Source organism: Ahaetulla prasina, chromosome 1 (assembly GCF_028640845.1).
Source record: "Ahaetulla prasina isolate Xishuangbanna chromosome 1, ASM2864084v1, whole genome shotgun sequence".
Classification (NCBI taxonomy): Eukaryota; Metazoa; Chordata; class Lepidosauria; order Squamata; family Colubridae; genus Ahaetulla; species Ahaetulla prasina.
The window spans coordinates 283,852,773-283,874,042 of record NC_080539.1 but is presented as its reverse complement, the minus strand read 5'-3'; the positions used below and the strand labels follow the sequence as shown (position 1 = coordinate 283,874,042).

The following is a 21,270-nucleotide window of genomic DNA, read 5'->3' as shown; positions in this document are numbered from 1 at the left end:
ATTTATATTTTTGACTTCTATTAACAGTTGATTTATAAGCGTCGTTCCTTTCTTTTCCTTTATCAGTGCATTTTCAATTGAAAAAAACTTTTCTTATTTTTGTTTGTTTAAAAAGGAGAAAAATTATATCAAGTACTTTTGACATTTCATTTTGTCAATTCATGTATTAATTGGCATTCAATTAGTTGTTTCCTTTTTAATTCTTTCATTTTCAGATTGCATTTCTCGGATTGACTTCACATGAAAGAATTACACTCCGGAAGCAGAGTAAATATTCCAAACATCCTATTTCACTTAGGAAGACTCCATATAAGTAAGTCAATTTATAAATTATCACTATTCAATAACCATTTCTGCTTGAAGTAATTATTGTTGTTAAATTTGGCTTGCTTAAAAAAAAAACCTGCTTTAAAATATGCAACCACCACCACTAAACCTATCCCCCACCCCCACAACAATAAAGAGCTGTTGTGTATCTTGTATATAAACAATAAAAGTGCTATGGGCAATTGTTTGTAGATTGAGTTTTGTTTTTTTTTAATTCACATTTATATCCCGCCCTTCTCCGAAGACTCAGGGCGGCTTACAGTGTGTAAGGCAATAGTCTCATTCTATTTGTATATTTACAAAGTCAACTTATTGCCCCCCCAACAATCTGGGTCCTCATTTTACCTACCTTATAAAGGATGGAAGGCTGAGTCAACCTTGGGCCTAGTGGGACTCGAGCCTGCAGTAATTGCAGGCAGCTGTGTTTTAATAACAGGCTATCTTACAGCCTGAGCCATCACAGCCCTTTTAAGTTTAAGATGTTCTGTGTATGTAGAGAGAATGAGGCAACATCTCCATAGAATTACCAAATTATTCATAAGTAAAAAGATGATTGGGGTGCATACACTTCCTTCAAATGTAATCAATGCATGGAACCCTAGTTATTCTGTTACATGGCACTCATGTTCCTCTGTTTTCAACTAAAATTCAAATTTAGATAGTTTGGTTGGGAGAAAGAAGGTCAAGATAGCTGCTCCCTACATGTTCTCAGAGTATATCTTTAATGATGCAAGTAGCTGCTTTAGTTTGGCAAGATTTCTATCTATAGGTAAGGAATAATAAAGGAAAATGCTTAGAAGTAACTCTGTAGTCTTTCTTGGTTTTTGGAGCCTGACAAGGAATAATACTTGTCTTTCACAATGATCTGTAACTTAAAGCCCATATATAAAGTGAAACACGGTTTGGCATTTTGAGGCAAACACTGTATCTGTCATATATTTAGTTTCTTATTGCTGAGCTTCACTTCTTCTTGAATTCTGTGAGTTTTGTGTCAGAATAGAAAGGTATGTCTTTAAAAAGTGTTTTCAGTAGTTTGGAACTCAAAACCTATTTCTAATTTGTTTCATAACTTTACAAAACTGCCTACTAAAAAAAGGTGTTTTGTAAAATACTGTAAATAGGAAATTCTCTCTTTGTCATGGCATTCTGTTAGGAAATCACCAAGCCACAAGTGTTTTCTCAAATTCCAAGTGTGTCAGAGATCCAACAATGGGGAATAACTAGTATACATTGTACTTGTTTGACTATGAAGGTTATTTTCAGTCTATGTGACTTTTCTTTCTTTTCTAGTCTTGGATTCTTCCAGAACATTGCAGACTTCTTTCAATGTAGATGCTTTGGAATTCTCAAGCCCAACATAATTGATTGGACTAAGCAGTACACTTTAATGTTTAATTTGGCAAAAGATCGACACATTCATCCAGTGTGAAGGCGACAATCTGCAATCGACTGCCTGGAATTTACTAAATGTTTTCAAAAAAGATATTTAGAATATTGTAAAGTATATTATGAATTATTTTGTTATTTGCTATGGGTCTGATTGCTATTTCAGAAAAAGATTAAAGTTTACATAGTTAAACTGAAGCAAATTGGAAATGCAATGACAACCATGGCTCATGTATAATACTTTCAAATACTTGGATTTGGAACAAATACAATTGTGAAATGTTAAGCGTCCTCAGCTTGCAGAAAATATTATTTTTAAATAAAGCGGGAAAATCTTATCTATGATTCATTTATCTCCATCCTTCAAAATTTACATTTGGTAAAGAAAATAAAGATCATTTGAAATATCAAAATATGCTATTATATGAAATCTAATTTATAATTCATAAGAAGTTATTATTCTTCCCTGCTGATATATAACTATATATTAGGACTATGCAGTGCTTAGATCAAATCCCCCAAAGTGATCTAGGAAAAACAGCTGCTTTAAAGAATTGCAGGTGCCATGTTGGCACTCCCATGGTCTTTGAAGCATCTTTTGGAAATCAAATAAAGGCTGTTTAGATTTGACATATTTATGATCACATTTCAGTTAAAGCTTCAGTATATTCATAGTTTTAAATATTTAAAGGAAAACGTAACAGTCACTGACACTGAACAACAGTGAACAACAGTAATGACAAACTTTTTTTTCCCAATTGGCCTAATGCATGTAAAAACAGATAAAAGATTGACTATGAATCTTTCTGATAAGTGTTACTATTGCACACATTTTACAGTAAATTTGACCTGCAGTGCAAGTCTGGTACATCCTTAAATTCATGCCAGAGTGGAACAGAATAAAAATTACCTCAGTTAAATGCAGATTACAACTGTATTTTTGATTGAGAACAAAGTCTAAGTGAAATTACAATAAGAGTGCTGTGTAAAGTAATTTGAGAAATGATGAATGAAATATTTATGTTAGTTCTCACAATTTAATTACACTTCTTTTATGCAGCAACAGCACATTTAGTGCTATCTTAAGTAAAATATGCTTAAAGATGGAATAACCAATCAGCTTTTCCCCTCAAAGTTTTGAGAGGATTAAAGTTAAAAAATAATATAAAGATTACACTTGCAGGTAGACTTATTGATTCTGACAAATCATAACCAAATGCCTATATTTCATGTTCCATCTTCACTTGGTTGATGTTTCATATAACGAATAGGAATTGACTTTTGCTTAATTAGCACAATTAAGATTTTACACAAGTGTAAAAATAACAGTGTCAGGCTTGTCTGTGCAATTATCTTGATAAAATAACCAGAATTTTGATTCAGAAATTATTTATGAACAGTCCACATCTCAGTGTTGGGGAGTTCTGTTGCTCAGGAATGAAATGCTATTTTTCAAAAATGATTTCCTATAACATGTTATAACTGTGTAAGAAATTAAATTTTCGTTGTTACTTATTTAGATAGGCCTAAATGAGATCTCAACATGGCATCTTATTCCACCTTCTCAACTTGAGTGAGGCCACCAAATCCAATTCCTTTAGGGCCAAAATTCTTTGCATAGCAAACTGTAAAACAAAGAAAGAAATGATAGATTTAACTATTTTCATAAGCTTGTCAACACAAAACATTATCTAATCTTTCATAAAACCTTTTAAGCTTTGGGAATAGTACCATGTTGAAATACGCCTAAATACATATAACCTAAATAACTCTTACGTTGCTCCTTTATTTGCTCCTTGTCTCCATTTAGTCATTTCCCTATTTGACTGGGTACTGGTTTAGACTTTATTATTTATATTAAAAGTGCAGCATTTTAAAGCAGGCATAATAACTTAGTCCAACATTTTAAGTGCAGACAGGGCCACCAGATCTGCTCTACAAAAATTTAGATGATCACAGGAAGACAGCCACATTGAGGAACTCTTATCTCTTTGCTTCCACCTGAATTTTTGTAGCCCTACTAAAAAAAAAAACATTTCAGCAAAGTGACAGGTTTTAAAGCAAATGTTTATCACACAAGGAGCTTCATGGGTTGGCTTCAACAAGATCATTATATCATTTTTTGCTAGCATGATTACTAGCATGACCAAAGGCTTGTCGGCTGTGATATATCATACCACATTGTGATTTGCTTCACCATTATTTCTTTATCAGACCACATTTGGTTGGGTTCACACAACCAATTAAGCCATAAGCACAGCGCTGCCCTTTCTCAACTCATAATGAGGATCAAGCTAATATTGGAGACATTACATTGCTTAAGGAACATGGAGAAAGGAACATTACTGAGATGGGAAAAAAGATGAGGGAGAAATTGGATCTGTATTTGCTGTTTTTACTCATAGTTCATTTTTCAGGGCAGTAAAATGCTGTGAAAATTTGTAATTCAACTAGCATATTTTTTTAAAAAATTTATTAGAAAAAAATGTGGAATTAAAAATCTACTGTATTTTTTTTTTGTCTTCAAGTCACTGTTGACTCCTGGTGACTAGTCACTTCAGTTTTCTTGGCAAGAATTTGGAAGGGTTCTTGCCTCTTTCCTGGAACTGAGAGTAGTTAATGCTCCAAGGTCAGCCAATTGGTTTTGAGCCTAAGGCAGAACTAGAACTCATGATCTCCCATTTTCTAGCCTGATGTCTAATCACTTCACCAGACTGGCTCTTCATTGAATTTGGTATGAAAATGATGAATCTATCATTGATGTGTAGATGTATACTTCACCATGATCTTTGAAAGACTCAAGTTTCACTGGATACTTCTTTGAAAATCTTTTTGGGTCTAAATCCAACATGCATAGTCTAAGTCTGCATACTAATAAACTTCTCTGAAATGATATTTTACATATTAACTTGCCTTTACAATAAATCTCTCCGTCTTTGTCTGTAACATTTGTAGATTCTAGACTTTTCCCACAAATAGCACATCGGAAGCAGGTCTTGTGCCAAGGCTGAAACCGAAGACAAAGAATTAACTCACATAAAGTATTTGCACAGCAAGGTTTATGTTTGGCAGTCTATTGATAAATTAAAAGAAGGATTATCTGACCTTAATTTACCTTTCACAAACTAATCTGGACTTCAGACAGTACATTTATGCTGAAGAGACATGAAAATCAGTAATTATTATTGCCTCAAGCAAATCAGAATTGGGCTATCAACTGCAAAATCAAGATGAAGTGTCATTTTAAAATGTGAATGAAGACAAATGTGTCTTTCTGCAGCATAATCCTTGGCATATCAACATATGGCTTCTCTTTAGTTTTGTATAGACTTAGAATCTTTATCTTGTATATACTGTACATGTGAGAATATGAAACAGTTAACACTTTGTTAATTATTCTTGGTTTGTGATAGCTGTCAACCAAAGTGTTTTAATAGTAACTGTGTATTGTGATAACATTTCATAGATTTCTTACCTTTCCCCCTCCTATTATTTTCTCTGCAGCATATACTGACTTTCCACAACGAGGACATTTTTCTACATCTCCAAACCTTGTCGCAAATTTTGAAGGGTTGGTAGGGGTAGAAGGACGACCTGGTTTTGGTGAGCTGGTGGCAAGAAAGTTTAGCATATGTTAACTTTTTTATCTCAAAGATTAACTAAATTTAGGAATATCTGACCTGACAAGTAAGTCAGGAGTAAGGGGGAGGGAGTAATAGGGAGTCAGGAGTAAGAGGGAGGGAGGGAGGGGGAGAGAGAGATGGGGAAAGAGAGAGAGGGAGGGAGGGAAAACACATGCTTTTAATAGGGCCAACCAATTTCAGCAATGTAACATGAGAACTATACATTCTAAAGAATTTATTGTCAGGCTGGTTCTTTAAAACTCAATTGCTGACTTCATGCTGACCATAGTTCATAGCAGAATGTTCAATTTGTTCATGCTCAGCATGAAATAAAAGAGAATTTCCTTTGAGAAATCCTGATAAGCATGAAGAATAATAGAAATATGAAAGTAAGTATTCTTAACGGCTAGAAAGATGCGGGCAACAAAATCACAAAAACTGTGGTATTTTGAAGAATAATAAATGTATTATGATACAGATTGTTGTAGGTTCTGTCAATGAACCATAGCTACAAATTTAACACAGATACAATGTAAAAGAATTAGAGACATAAAAGGCACCATTGAAAAGCAAAAATACCTGGTCAAATTTCAGAATAAAAGACATAAACTATGATAAGGATAATGTCATAAAACCATGTAGTATTCTGGTTATTGCAGATTCCAAAAGAAATGAGGAATAAACCTTCAGATCTGCCACTTTGATAAATGTCTACAGCTTTGTCTATTTATTGTAATTCTACAATACACACAGTATTGTTTAATCTGTGTCAAGGCTAGACAACAGGAAGAGCAATACATGGAAATTTTTTAAAAGCTTTTTTCAACCCCCACCACACCCACCAAATAAATGTCCTAAATTCCTTTTTTTTTAAAAAAAAAATAATTTGAATTTATATCCCGCCCTTCTCCGAAGACTCAGGGCGGCTTACATTGTGTAAGGCAATAGTCTCATTCTATTTGTATATTTATATACAAAGTCAACTTATTGCCCCCCCAACAATCTGGGTCCTCATTTTACCTATCTTATAAAGGATGGAAGGCTAAGTCAACCTTGGGCCTGGTGGGAGTCGAGCCTGCAGTAATTATAATTGCAGGCAGCTGTGTGTTAATAACAGGCTGCAGTAGCCTGGTAAGCCACTTCCCAGCCCTTATCTTTCCTGAGATAACCTACAATCTCCTTGTCCTTTCTATTCTTCATTGCTTAGAGTCCTTGGTGTTCTCTGAGTTGAGGCCTATTCTCTGAGCTCAGTTCAACCTTGTGCTACATATATTCTCTCCCATTGGTATCATTGCTTAGACTTTAAAAAAAAACACTATAGAAATCTGAATATCTTTAGACAAATGTTTTTGGAGCAGATGATTTTAGATTAACCCGATTTGGTAAACAGAATCCCATGCAAGAAATTATTGCCAGAGGTTCCATATTTGGATTCTGTTGTCTCTATTCCATCCCCATCATGCCACTTCTCTCCCCAATCCAGTTCCAGTGGGAAGGTTTTTCTGATTGGACTGCTGTACTCCAATTGATATGTTCGAATCTGTATTTGGACAGCACACATGCATAGATGAAAACAACCAAGGTTGTTAAGAGTAAAAACCCATTCTTTAAGAGGAAGTGCCCTGCTTGCTAAATATTCCTGATCCCTTTAATATCCTTCTGAAAATAAAAAGAAGCATGAAAAAGAAGTATTCTTTCAGTGTGATAGCACAATTGCCCAACAGAAAATGTAATAGTTTTAGAGTAATACCCCAAAGGACTAAATCTGCTTAAAATGGTTTTAGGAAAATGATTGTATCAATTAAAGAAAAACAATTAGAGAACTATTTCTCAGGCATGTTGTTATGGAAACTGAGCGAAATAACTGGACGCAAGCACAGCTATAATTATAAAACAACCCAGGATTTCACTCACTGCTGCTGTAAATCCAGCCCCAGATGTTCTCCTGTGTCCGTGCTGAGACAACCGGCGCCTTGCCCATAACCAATTCCTTTAGGGCCATATTTCCTCCCATAACATGTTTTGCAGTAGATTTCAGATTCATGAGCCGCTACTGTTGTGCTGTCCAGAGCTTTTCGGCAACCCACTGAGAAAGAAAGATGAAAACACAAAATTTTGATTTTGATCTGTAGAGACACCGTCATTTTACTATTCTACATTGGAGGTTTGGAGGTTTGAAAGTGAGGATACTAAAAGTTTCCTATGTAATAATGTAAAGATGAAAACACAAAATTTTGATTTTGATCTGTAGAGACACCGTCATTTTACTATTCTACATTGGAGGTTTGGAGGTTTGAAAGTGAGGATACTAAAAGTTTCCTATGTAATAATCAAAGGCAATATAAACTAGTATAATAATAATAACAACAACAACAACAACAGAATAGCAAAGTTGGAAGGGACCTTGTAGGTCATCTAGCCCAACCCCCTGCCCAAGCAGGAGACCTACATCACTCCCGACAGACCATCTGTTAGAGAAATAAGAAGTAATCATGGGTCCAGAAAAACTAGGATGCAACATATGTATTACAGCCCATGAGGAGGGTATCATGCAAAGAAGAATAAAAGCTAGCATTCAAGCTAGAATTCATCGATGGTGACAAGGATAGCAAGCTTTGAGTTCAGAATGTCTTAAGGCCTCTTTCTGAAGAGTTGGCGCTATGCACTTGAATGTTCTGTTGCAACTTTAAGCCATGCCTAGCTGCACATAGATTTATAACTAAAGTAGCATTACAGAAATGCTATTAAATCTCTGGTGATACTTTTCTCCAAAGGAAACTAAATCTGGGTGCTCACTGGACCTGGATCTTCTACAAAGTTCAGCCAAATTAAGTTTGCTTATTTGAGGAGAACATTTCCCCAATGAAAACACACTTTGAGCAAGTGTGGTATTATAATAAAGATTATGCATGGGACAGCTTCTCTTTCATATCCCTCACCAGCCATAAACCATGCCTGCCTATCCAGCTTTGAAGTGAAGGTCATGAAGAATTCCGGCCTTATAAAACACCATTACAAAGTTCCTTAAGATTATGTGAAGTGCTTTGAATACTTATAGATCCTTTGAAGTCTAATGTAAATTAAGCTGTATTTGTATTTTTGGCAATGTATATTCACAGGCTACGTCTGGATCACAATTGTGGGAAGTAATGCTTTTCTGAATTCTACCACTACCCCCGTGGAACAAAAATAAGATTTATTCTGAGTATATTACAATAATATTGCTAGCTACATGCCTATAACATCATTCACTTACTAAATTAACTATCATTAAGTGTTGTACCTTATGATTCTTATGAACGTATCTTTTCTTTTATGTACGCTGAGAGCATATGCACCAAGACAAATTCCTTGTGTGTCCAATCACACTTGGCCAATTTAAAAAAAAAATCTATTCTATTCTATTAACAAAGGCCACTGCAAATGTTTCGTATTTGTCCTAAGGACAGAAAGGCAGATATTCGCAGATGTTACAAATACATTTTCTCCAGTGCATTAAGAAATCAAATGAAAGTTGATTATTGAAGTAAATCGGAACGGATAAAATAGAGCCCTCTAAAGAAATAGTGTTCTGTGATTTTGTGAATTTCCTCCTTGACTATTTTGCATTCTCATCTGGGAAGAAACGATAATGAATGTCTGTGAATTGTTAAGGTATAGCTCCAGCAGCAGATAAAGTGCTTCTATTTCTGGTCTCTTTGGAACAGAGGGTCTGGGCTGCAACAGATGGCTCCAAAGCCTTGCTGGCTGAGAAGACTCATCTGTCAGAAAGTAGTTTGAAGTTGACAAATTGTGATTGAGCCACACAGCCACCACAGATGCCCTTTAAGTCAAAACTGACTTGGACAAATCAGAGGTGTTAATGACAGCAAGTCACATCATAAGGGGTAGAATTTTCCCCACACACACACAGCAGAGGCTGTGTTTTCTGCCAGCATTGTTCCACTAAATTAATGACTGAAGGCCATTTATTATTTATATAACTTTCCTACTAATTATACTTCAAGCTGTGTGAACACCATAAAATCATATAACAATTTAAACAACAAACTAGCTCACGAACGTTTGCTACAGGAAATAATGTAAACATATAATGCAACCAACCAAGCAGCAGCAACCTTGATGCCTTTTATGCAGAAGTATGGTCTACTAAGTTTAATAAGAATTTAACTCCCAGATAATGAGGATGCAGTTGCAATCTAAAAGTCTCTACAATAAAGCCTAATGTTGCACATTAAAAGCCATTGTATAAAAGACTTTTTTTATTTTGCGTATCTAGCAAACAGAGAGAAAGGGTGCTGTCTTGCTCTCAGCTGTCAACTCAGAGGCGAAGGTATTAAGGAAAGAAATCAGATCTCCAGCCATCCATTAGGTGTGAACAGTAAATTGACCATTATTTTGAGAAAATCAATTACTGATCAGGGACTTAAGAGACAGGAAGCTTTTTCTAATGTTTCACCATAAATCAACTCTCTTGTACTTTAAAACCATTATTCCTTGTTCTAGCCACTAGATGTCGGTTTCAATTATATGAAAGGAGAAGTTGTGTTGAACATTAAAGAAAATGTCCACCTTTCAAGAAAGATTGGAAAGACTACCGTATTTCCTGTTCTGGTCCCTCCAACCATCAGCCTTTCTTTGGCTTGCTAAATTATTCTTTTAGAATAGAATAGATTTTTTTATTGACCAAGTGTGATTGGACACACAAGGAATTTGTCTTGGTGCATATGCTCTCAGTGTAAATAAAAGAAAAGATATGTTCATCAAGAATCATAAGGTTCAACACTTAATGATAGTCATAGGGTACAAATAAACAATCAAGAAACAATCTATATCAATATAAATTGTAAGGATACAAACAACAAAGTTTTTATCAAAGTCGGCCCTGTTTTCCAATTGATTTGATGCTCATTTTTATTTGATATGCAACATCTGAATTCTTCATAGATCCTAACACAGACTGACTGTAAGCTATTTTCTCAGTTTTGCCATCATATAATTTCTGTTAGTGTTGATTATTCGGTCTCTTCATTCCTCCAAAAACACTGATTATTTTTTCAACAGTCAAAACCTACTCTTAACATGGATTGAATCATCTAACTAATTATCAGACCAATGAATGAAAAGAACATCTATTTTCTATCAGTGTAATATACAATCTTGTGGCAAGACATTCATTGGTCTTTCAAATGAGGAAGGCAGAGAGAAAACAATATTAATGGTATTGAAAATCAAAATTAAATACATATAAGATGTTTACATCCATGCAGTTAATAATATTTGTATGCTGCCTAGAGACACCTCCGGGCAAGATGGGCAGCATATAACTTGAATAAATAAATATTTCTCTTTTGTCTTATTAAAATTAGTGTTTGATGTAAATTTTTGGAGAAGCTCTGGAGGGATCATCCCAGATCTCAGCTACAGTGTAGAGCTTCTAGCTGACTAAAAATCGAGAATCCAAGCTTGTTTCCCCCAGAGTGAATCTTTATATTATTCAACATGGCACTATTCATAAACACAACAGAGATGTCAACAAATAGAACTATCACATATATGTCACACATTTTCCCCCCAGAGGATTTTAAGCAAAGAGTTGTTTAACTCTTAAATTAAAACTTTTTGGGAAGTCGTAGCAATGGATGTTCTACATTAGTAGAAAATTGGACCAGAGTACCCTGAAGGCTCTTTCCCATGCTGCAATTGGATTCACACATCAAGCTATGTCATAATATTGTTTATTGTTTATTTACTTTTTATTTGCTTGCTTGCTTGTTTGTTTGTTTGTTTATTTATTTATTTTTAATTTCTGTAGCCATCCATCTCAATCAATGGCTCTGAGCCAATTCTGACTTATTATGTTGTATGGTCTCCAAAATGGTGGTTAATAAAGGGATTTATAGCTAATTTTATGCAAGTTCACCTATTATGACTTATTTAACAAACAATAATCCTTCCAAGGTTGGTAAAATGAAGACCCAGATTGTTGAGGGTAATATGCTGATACCATAAACCACTTAGACTCAGAGTGCACTCTAAAGCATTAGGAAGCAGTATATAAGTCTAAGTGCTATTGCTTAATCCACTTGAGCGATGTTGTGGCTCTGTAAAACATTTTCTCTCAAGCACTATAACATAGGTTTCTGAAAACTTTGTAAGAACCAAGAATTGAATTATTATTTAGTATTTATTCATTCATGAATATGACATTTGAATACAATCATTACTTTTTAGCTGCTCTTTTGGTAGGCAGAAATAAAGGATATTAGCTATTGTTTCAGGAGTCACAATGAGGAATAACAATCTACAACTATTTAGTGAAAGAAGAAACATAGACGAACTTACTGCATAGGAAACATGTTTTATGAAAACTCCGTCCATTACACTGAATTTCCTCAGCATGGTAGACTGTTTTGTCACACGCACCACATTTGGCTCCACCTCCCCAATTTGGCATCCTTGAATTTTTCAATTGGCTTGAGCTGGTACCTTTAAATCCAGAAATAAATGAAGCATAATTAGCAGAAATTAGTCCTCCAGTGTGCTGTACTAAAGCATTTTAACATGATGCTGTGCAAGCTATCCAGCTGTGTCATAATGGAGCTCTCAGTTGGAACTACCATATCTGGGCTGCAAACCTTCAGACAACCACTAGATGACAGAGAAAAAGAGTTTTCCCTCTCTCTTTGCTGCAGTCAAGATATGGCATGCTTAGGATGGTTCTCGTAAAAATGTAGGCCTTGACTCTGGTTTGGGAATTGACATGCATCATAATTGCAAGAATCTTTCAAATTTATGACCTTTTATGAAGGGCCAAGTCTGAAAAATAAGAAGAGGATGAAAAATAGCTGATAAAAATCCTGAAGGATTGTGAAAGTTACTGTTGGAAGAAATATCCATCTGGGTTCAGTTCCAAGTGGGGACAAAGACACTGGAAACATGGAGGCTGCTTGGAAAGATGGTTTAATGGTGGTCAGGATCACATGGCTTGAGTTCCTGAACAGAAAAGGGATGAGATCCTGTGTGCTCCCTAGCTTTATGCTTTTTCTGAGCTTTGAACTTTCTGGGGCACAGGAAGAGTATCCTGATTGGTTGTCAGACTCCCAGGGGGTGGGGGTCTTAGCTAGCCTTGCTGGCTGATGTAATCTTCCCAGGTGTCATATGGTGAGTTTCAGTTGCTAGATGGGTCCTATTATGTTGCAGATGATGATGGCCCATTGAAAAAAGATGGGGAGAATGAGTTTCTACCTCTGACCCATTGACAAAGGTGGGGGGAAATGAGTGAGCTTGGCTGAGGCTTTAATGGCCCATTGACAAAGGTGGGGGAAGTCAGGAAGCTGCTTTGTCTTTAAAACATGTTTCTCCATTTCTCATCCAGGGAAATATATTCTCCCTTTTTAAATATTTTCTAAAATATTTCATTCTTCTAGGAGGGGGGTGGTTGCTAACTTCCTACATTACCAAACATGTCTGTCCACCATCTTGCAGTTGAGGCCCTCCCTTCCTGGGTGCCACCATCCCATATATCTGTCCTGATGCCCCTTGGAACAGTCATTCCAGGGAATTGTGGAAGTGGAAAATTGTGGCACACAGAGGAACTGGGGGTTGGAAAATCTTCATTAGTGTTTAATAGAAGAGAAAAAAAGCCAGATAAGACAATAATCAAGAACAGAGCACTGTTACTACCTTGAATGTATAGCCAGTGTGAAAACTTGTGCATTGGGTTAGTGGCAGAAAATATTTTGCTACCTGACACAAATCTAAAATAGTTTTATCTCCCCTCAAGAAGCATGATACGCAAGGTTATTTTGGCACCTATGGGAGGAGATTCCATTGACTGTCCCACTGACATCTCTCTTGACCATTCCTGACAACAAAACAAGGCAATGATACTAAACAAAATTGTAATTCCCAGAAGGACTCCCAAATGCTGTTCCATTTTGAACTGCACTTCAATCCAAAAGGGATCTATAGAATCTTCTAGTTAAGCCTTTAAAGAAATAATAAATTGCATGGAACAAAATGTAGTGTCTTCTACAAAGCAGCCTTTCATGATATAAGAATCTCCTTGAGTTCTCAACCTAATTACCAGATATGATCTCTTTTGTTGCTCCAATTGCTGTCAGCACTGTGGGGTTTTCAAACTTAACCTAAACAGTATTTATTCCTACTGAGTTTATCCTTTTGCGGAGTGGATCTTCTTTAGAAAGATCAAGCTACTCAGAACATTTAGGAATTATTCCTATGCTGAACAATAACGAGCTATATCTCATTTTAATTAAATTACCATGAAAGTATTTTCTTCCTGAAAAGGAAATACCTATTTCAATTCAAGAGAAGGAAGAAGCATTTGCTTTTCCTTCAAATATTAATAAGATATTTTTTTCATCATGTGCATTTAATAAAATTAAGAATAAGCTCAAGAATAACAAAATGAGGGCAAGCATACTCATGTTGCAACTTGGGAGTGCTCTCCTTTAACACATTTGGCTTTATTCTCTGCTGCTATATATTTAAAGCGTGACTCTTTCCTTTCTTTAGTTCAGTGCCTCCTCTCTTATTTCCCTATGCTATTTTAGTTTAGCTCACTTGTGTTGTTGCTCAGCAACCAAAGTTAAAAAGAAATCCCTCTCACGCTTCCAGGTCTCCTTGAATTGTTAGAAAAGCAGAGTGTAGTATTTGATAATGCATTGCAGAGGCACATCCTTTCAGATTCCACAAATAAATGTGTAAATTTCCTCCCTTTGAAAATCTGAGCTTTGCAATATGGTATGACAAAAGTTTAGCCCAGGCATTCAAAGCTTGTTCACACAGGCAATTAAGAATGGCATCACAGGCTTTAGAAAGCAAATGTTGCCTGTCCTAGAAACATAGCACAAAAGAAGAGTTGCAATGAACAGCTGTGGAAAGCAAATACATATGCAAAAGAACGGGTTGGGCTGGATCTGAATCTGGCTTAAAATAGTTAATAAATGGCTGCTCAACGATAGTTCTGATGAGCTGTCTATCTTTTGGCTAAAGGCTCTTGGCCCAAATATTTCATGTTAGAATCTCTGCTCAGAAATTCTAACATGACAATGTACGTGCTTTGATTACCACTTATCAAAAGACCCTCCTATCTCATCAAATGTTTCTTGTCAGAGATTAGAAGTCGGAGGTTGGAGGTGGATCAAGAAGGAGAAGAATGCAAAATAGATAAAAGGGTGAGGTGAGGGGACTATATTTAACTTGGTTGCACTTGCTGTATGTAGAACTAAGAATAAGAAAGCAAGGGGCTTAACAAAATGCTTTATCATTTGGATCGGTTTGAAATTGTTTTTGTTGCATTCCTCTTTCCTTTCCTTCTTTTTAGTAATAATTCCAAGGGCAGCAATACATTTGTGAAGAAAATGCAACATTCTTAACTTCTTAAAGCAAATAGGTTAGGGCTCATACTTAGAATGCCTGTCCAGACTCTAATCAAACACCTTCTGATGGAGAAACCACAACCTCAGTAGAAAAGTCTGTTCCAATATTGTTTATAATGGTGACATTTTTTCATTATGCTAACTTGACATTTTCTCTAAAAAACACAGTTGCATAACATTAATTAAACATCCACATTCACTTAATTATCTAAAAACCATCCAGCTCTTCCAATTAGGTTAGTCTTTTAATAAAGACCGACATGACAGCTTCGTATATTCAGCCATCTTCTATCCCCAGAGCTCCTGTTGTCTGCTTTTTTGTTTTTTGTTTTTTGTTTTTGTTTTGTTTTTACTTCACTTTTTTTGAGCACACCATCAGTGACAAAAGTGAGATGAAACAAATCTTTCCCTTTATTCTAGATTCTGGGCAGTTGAGTAGATTGAGCCAAATAAATTTAGAAAATGTGTTTCAGTTCAAAGGGAGGATATCTCCACTTCCCCTCTCATCATGCACAAAAAGGAGCTGAAAAAAATAATCCAGCTATTACTAACATTTGGGAAGCTAACAGCATACCAAACATCAAAAGTATTAACTCTAGTTAAGGTACTATGGTTACACTCTGGTTCCGTATTTTAAATTTTGGTGTTCCATCCTGTCTGGGAGAAATACAAATACACTCAAATGTTATTTGAATTGTCATCCATGTTGCATTCCAGATGTTCCATGATTCATTGGAAGAAAAAGGGGATCCAATGCTCTTTGCCTCTGCTTTTCTAAGTTAGGTGAGGGATCCTGTCAGTAAATCCACACAGAAAAAAATTATGTGGGACAATAATGATGTTGGCTAGTAACAGCAAGCAAATATAACACTCAAAATATAGCAGCGACCTTTTCCTCGCCCTTTATTTCAGCTGTACCACAGAAAGGAGCTGCATTGCTCATACTGCTTTCTTGATGTCTTGGTGAGTCATATTTTCTAGCCTCAGTCTGTTACATTATGATCAGTTGGGTTACTCTGTACTTCTGGCTCAGTCCATCTTGTAACCCTCTTGGCAAGCCAGTCACTTTCTTATTATAGCTTTTCTCTAAGAGATAGGTTATCTAACTGACACTGGACCGAAACACTATTAAGATTTTTTTTTAAAAATCAAGTCCAAGATGTCAGATATTGCATTGAGATTCACTAGCATTTTGCTCTTAAAAATTGCCATCTTGCTGTCACAGAAAAAGGAAGCTAGAGAGAAAAGTATTATGCCTAAGAATAATACAAAAATCAATTACATTACCAGTTTCCCAATGTAAAGTATAAGAGAAAATATTGGAATTATAGTATATTTAGGCAGAGTTAAACACAAGTAATCGAAATAATTACATATTATCTTCCTGTATTTCCCCTGTGTTAAATTTTGGCTCAGGGGTTGTTCTCTTGAATTCAGTCAAATATATGTATACCTTAGTTTGATCTGTGCAGTGCCATAATCAACATTACTTCTGGCAGGGAATACTTGGCAAACTATTTTTCCCAACTACCTGCAGAATATATGATAATGGTCAGTTCAATCATTCCTTTGGGTCACTAGAATAAAAAGTAAATCTCTCTCTCTCTCTCTCTCTCTTTCTCTCTCTCTCTCTTCACTTCTGAGTTGTACCTGCTCTAATCTGCCAAGAATGTCAAAGAAACTTTGGGCTATAGAAAACTCTTGTGGTTCCAAGGGTACATCTGTATCAAAAATCACCTCCAACCTATTAGCCTGAAGTCGGTGGGAGGAATGTAGTCTCTCGAACACAAGTCAATGAAAGGGAAAAACATGCAAGAACCTAAAGAATCATGGAAGCAACTCTGCATATTAAATATCATCTCCATACGTGAAAGAATTATCCCCCAAAATAGCTTATTAGACATTACCTGTTGATTAAAATTCTGTCTGTTATAAAATAAGAGCTGTTGTATGTAATAAAAATGAATTGAAAAAAACTTCCTCTCAATCTGTCCTGCAGTAAACTTTGATTTTGTTTGGTAAATTTACTCAAGAGATTTGTAACCTTGAAACTGGAATATCTTTATAGTTTGTCTAAAAATTGCATAGGAAGCCCAAGCATTCAGCTGATTTCAGTGGAATATAATTCAAGGCATATAGCTTCCATTTTTCTTCCTCAGAAAAAATTGCGAGACTACAAATAGAATTCAATGTTTCACAACACAATGGCACTTTTTTTAAAGACAACGGATTACAGGAGAGCTATTTTCCCAAAGTGGCAGTAGCTCCAAGATTTTATGGAGATCTTTCTTATCTATCTTATCTTACTTCAGAAATGCACAAAAACTACCTGAAGCTTGCATTCGGCTTTCCCAGCATCTCTTTGGCAGATTTCACAGTGGAACAAGATCGGTATTTTTAGCTGCTGTTATTTTGCTTCCGTGGGTTAATTTTTAGATTAAAAAAAAATCTTGACTTTTATTTTTTTAATAGATAACTCAAGGTGGTGAACATACCTAATATAGAATACAGCGTTGGAAGGGACCGTGGAGATCTTATAGTCCAACTCCCTGTTCAAGCAGGAGACAATATGCCATTCCAGGCAAATGGTTCTCTAATATCTTCTGAAACAGGGGTCTCGAACCTTGGCAACTTTAAGACTTGTGGACTTCAACTCCCAGAGTTCCTCATCCAGCAAAGCAAAGCAAAACTGGCCGAGGAACTCTGGGAGTTGAAGTCTACAAGTCTTAAAGTTGCCAAGGTTCGAGACCTCTGTTCTGAAAGACCACCAGTGGAGCACTCACAACTTCTGAAGGCAAGCTGTTTTATTGGTTAATTGTTCTGTCAGGAACTTTCTCCTTAGTTCTAGATTGGATCTCTCTTTGATAAGTTTCCATCTGTTACATTGGGTCCTGCCTTCAGGTGCTTTGGATAATTGATTGATCCCCTCTTCTTTGTGATAGCTTAACTATTAGAAGACTGGTATCATGTCACCCTCTAGCCCTTTTCTTTGTTAGACGAGACATTCCCAGTTCCTGCAATCATTTTAGCGTCCAGTCTTCCTTCTTTCTCCTCCTGTTTTTCCCACAACAGCCCTGTGAGGTAAGTTGGACTGCAAGAGAGGGACCAGCCCAAGACCAACCTAAGACAGGACAAGAACTCAATTTTTTTCCCCAGCTGGGTGTTTTAAACACAAGACCAAACTGGGTTGAGATCTCTGGTTTCTACTGATTGTGAAAATATACCATATTCATTAAAAGAATCCCAGACTGCAATATTAAATGAACTTACTAGCAAGGCAACCTCCAATAGGGGTTGCTTTTTTGGGTAAGGGGGTAAATTCAAAAATTCCAGATTTGCAAAAAATAATTGCAACAGTAGTAAACAAATTCTAGCAATCCATTTCTCTTCATGCGGAAAAACTACCCACACTAAACAATAGCAGACTGTACCCCTTAATGTTTCTTAGCAATACTTACAAGAAGGAAATGTATGTATCTTCTTGTCTTCTTTATCTTTTTGAAGAGACCAAGCCAAGATGCGGCTGACTTTAAATATTTTCCAAGAGAGGCGGGCTGTGTAAGTTCGGGCAGGGGTATGTGAGCAATGTTACTGCTATCAGGTAGCTTAAAATAACTTGTGACAAAGCCTTGGATTGAACATCGGTTATGACCAAGTAACAGAACAATGTGGGCCCCTCATATTACAGTCAATGCTTCCAACTGCAGTTGTCTAGACAAAAAGAAATCAAATGAATCAATAGGACCCCAGGCCTGAGCTGGGTTGCGTCAATTGTAACCGAATCCTTAAAAATGAAATGAAATTCAGTTAGACAGACCACTTAGCTACAGAAAATGTCGGTTGCGGAAAAGCTGTAGCTACGGTATACTATCATTATATGAAGACCTTATAGAAACTTGCCACCCCCCCCCCCAAACTGAATAGAAAAAAAAGCATTATCACCTTGATCATTTTTTTAATACCCAGAGATGATACTCATCATACTACATGCTGTTGCCACTTCTCTGCTTAATCAAAGATTGCGGGAGGAGGTGTTGTTTTTGTTTGCTTCTTCTTGGAGGCCAAGTTAAGAAAAAAGAACCCAGCATAAGACACATAAATGACTACAATGACAGATTAAAACAGGTGGGGCAACCTAATATCTTTTAATTCCCATCAGCTCTGGTCAGCATGACAAATAGTATGAGACAAGTACGAAACATCTGGAGAGCATCATCTTGCCACATAAATTAAGCCTAGACTAAATGTAGTTTATTGAACGATTAACCATGCAACCTTATCAATAAAATGAAATATAGTGCATAGTCTAATTCCAAAATAAAATGGATCGTTCAGTGATCTATTAAGACCCATCTGCAGGGATATTTGAAGTTAGGAAGAATTATTAATTCTTCCTCAGTTCATATTTACTCATGTTGACTACCATGCTAGGAACAATGAAAGAAGACAGATATTGTCAAGCGCAGGAAATCTGGATTCCAGGCAGTTCAGATGAATATATAGGTGTATTGCACACTAAAGCTCTCTAAAGCAATCTGAACTACTAACATTTAAAGCAAATTGGCAGTGGATAAGTCATGGAATTCAAGGTGCGCTGGACTTGGATCTTTTGTGGATGTGCAGTGATTCAAGACCGATGACGCACTTGACTCCTCCCCCAGGCTCAGACTGGACATCTCCTACAGATAATCACGGAGGATGACACTGGTTTCTGATCGTGTTGGTTATATATTGGCTTTAGCAGTGATCTGACTACCAACTACTAGAGAATCCAAGTGAGAGGGTTAATGTCTTTTTAGAACCTCCCTGTAAACAGAATATTTTAACTGATAGGCTTATTAAGGATTATACATCTATTCTGGTTCGTCTAAATCAGGGATGTCCAAACTTGGCCCTTTGAAGAGTGGTGGACTTCAACTCCCAGAATTCCCCAGCCAGCAACTTGCTCATATTTATAGTTCGTACTGGCTGGGGAATTCTGGGAGTTGAAGTCCACTACTCTTCAAGGGGCCAAGTTTGAACACCCTTGGTCTAAATGTACATTTAAAAGTAGTTTTTAGCCCAATAATCTCATATGTCTACTCCAAAACAAGCCCATTGAGTTCCTGAACCCAAGTACAAAGAATAGAAATCATATAATTATATACGTAAGTTATACTTTAAGGCACCTTTTCCGGACCTAGTGCCCAAAGTGCCCCACCCCCTGCACATGCACCCTCCTGCATGGCCCTGCTCCCCGCAGATGCTCGTGCGGTCCCCCCACATGTGCCTCAGAGAGACCTGAAGACCAGCTGGACGGCGGGAGACATGTATACATGTGCAGCGGAGCGACGAGTGGGGCGCTGCATGTCACCACGTGTGCCATAGTTTCGCCATCACGGCTTTAAAGAGTTCAAGATATGTCTAGTATAAGATTCTTCTTTTAATTTTTATTTATTTATCTATCTAGAAATATGTGAGTATATGGCAATTTTTCATATGATATTTTCCAAACTTGGATAGTGTATTTACTTGCATCAGATATAACATTTCAGCTGGCAAAATGCACTATGCGAGTGATTGATGTATTACAGCAATAATCACCGGAATGCTATTACATACAGCTTTTTCCCAAGTAAAACAGATAAGTACCTAAATAATATCATCTATACTATAGTCCTAAGTGGACATACAGACTGACTTTAAAAACGATAGAAAGTGCCAGATGCAGTTACAGGTAGTCCTTGACTTACGACCACAAAGGAAGTGACACGTGTTAAGTGAATTTTGCCCCATTTATGATCTTTCTTGCTATAGTTATGTGAATCACTGCAGTTGTTAAGTTAGTAGAATAGAATAGAATAGAACTTTATTGGCCAAGTGTGATTGGACACACAAGGAATTTGTCTTGGTGCATATGCTCTCAGTGTACATAAAAGAAAAGATACATTCATCAAGGTACAACATTTACAACACAATTGATGGTCCATATATCAATATAAATCATAAGGCTTGCCAGCAACAAGTTATAGTCATACAGTCATAAGTGGAAAGAGATTGGTGATGGGAACTATGAAACGATTAATAGTAGTGCAGATTCAGTAAATAGTCTGACAGTGTTGAGGGAATTATTTGTTTAGCAGAGTGATGGCCTTTGGGAAAAAACTGTTCTTGTGTCTAGTTGTTCTGGTGTGCAGTGCTCTATAGCGTCATTTTGAGGGTAGGAGTTGAAACAGTTTATGTCCAGGATGTGAGGGATCTGTAAATATTTTCACGGCCCTCTTCTTGATTCGTGCAGTATACAGGTCCTCAATGGAAGGCAGGTTGGTAGCAATTATTTTTTCTGCAGTTCTAATTATCCTCTGAAGTCTGTGTTTTTCTTGTTGGGTTGCAGAACCGAACCATACAGTTATAGATATATATAGTTATAGTAGCCTGGTAGTTAAGTGAATCTGGCTTCCCCATTGACTTTGCTTGTCAGAAGATCACAAAAAGTGATCACATGATTCCGAGACTCTGCAACCGTCATGAGTCAGTGTTAAGCATTT

The 21,270-nt window shown here is 36.4% G+C and overlaps 2 protein-coding genes across 3 annotated transcripts in view; one reads left to right on the top strand and one right to left on the bottom strand.

Annotated features, from left to right (window-relative positions):
• Window positions 1-2,126, top strand: part of ZDHHC13 (zinc finger DHHC-type palmitoyltransferase 13) — a 40,143-nt gene extending 38,017 nt beyond the window's left edge. Inside the window, exons 16-17 of the mRNA XM_058161319.1 lie at window positions 216-313; window positions 1,618-2,126. Coding sequence (XP_058017302.1) covers window positions 216-313; window positions 1,618-1,756 — 237 coding nt within the window. The 3' untranslated portion in view covers window positions 1,757-2,126. The remainder of the gene's footprint in view (window positions 1-215; window positions 314-1,617) is intronic.
• Window positions 2,127-2,730: 604 nt separating this feature from the next.
• The window catches only part of CSRP3 (cysteine and glycine rich protein 3), a 149,757-nt gene continuing 131,217 nt past the window's right edge, over window positions 2,731-21,270 (bottom strand). Inside the window, exons 1-6 of one of the 2 annotated variants that reach the window (XM_058161270.1) lie at window positions 18,202-18,355; window positions 11,682-11,825; window positions 7,251-7,422; window positions 5,189-5,321; window positions 4,627-4,720; window positions 2,731-3,338 (exon numbers count right to left, since the gene is read on the bottom strand). In XM_058161270.1, coding sequence (XP_058017253.1) covers window positions 3,265-3,338; window positions 4,627-4,720; window positions 5,189-5,321; window positions 7,251-7,422; window positions 11,682-11,793 — 585 coding nt within the window. In that variant the 5' untranslated portion in view covers window positions 11,794-11,825; window positions 18,202-18,355 and the 3' untranslated portion in view covers window positions 2,731-3,264. Of the gene's footprint in view, window positions 3,339-4,626; window positions 4,721-5,188; window positions 5,322-7,250; window positions 7,423-11,681; window positions 11,826-18,201; window positions 18,356-21,270 lie in introns of those variants that run through there. The other variant, XM_058161281.1, reaches the window with a different exon arrangement.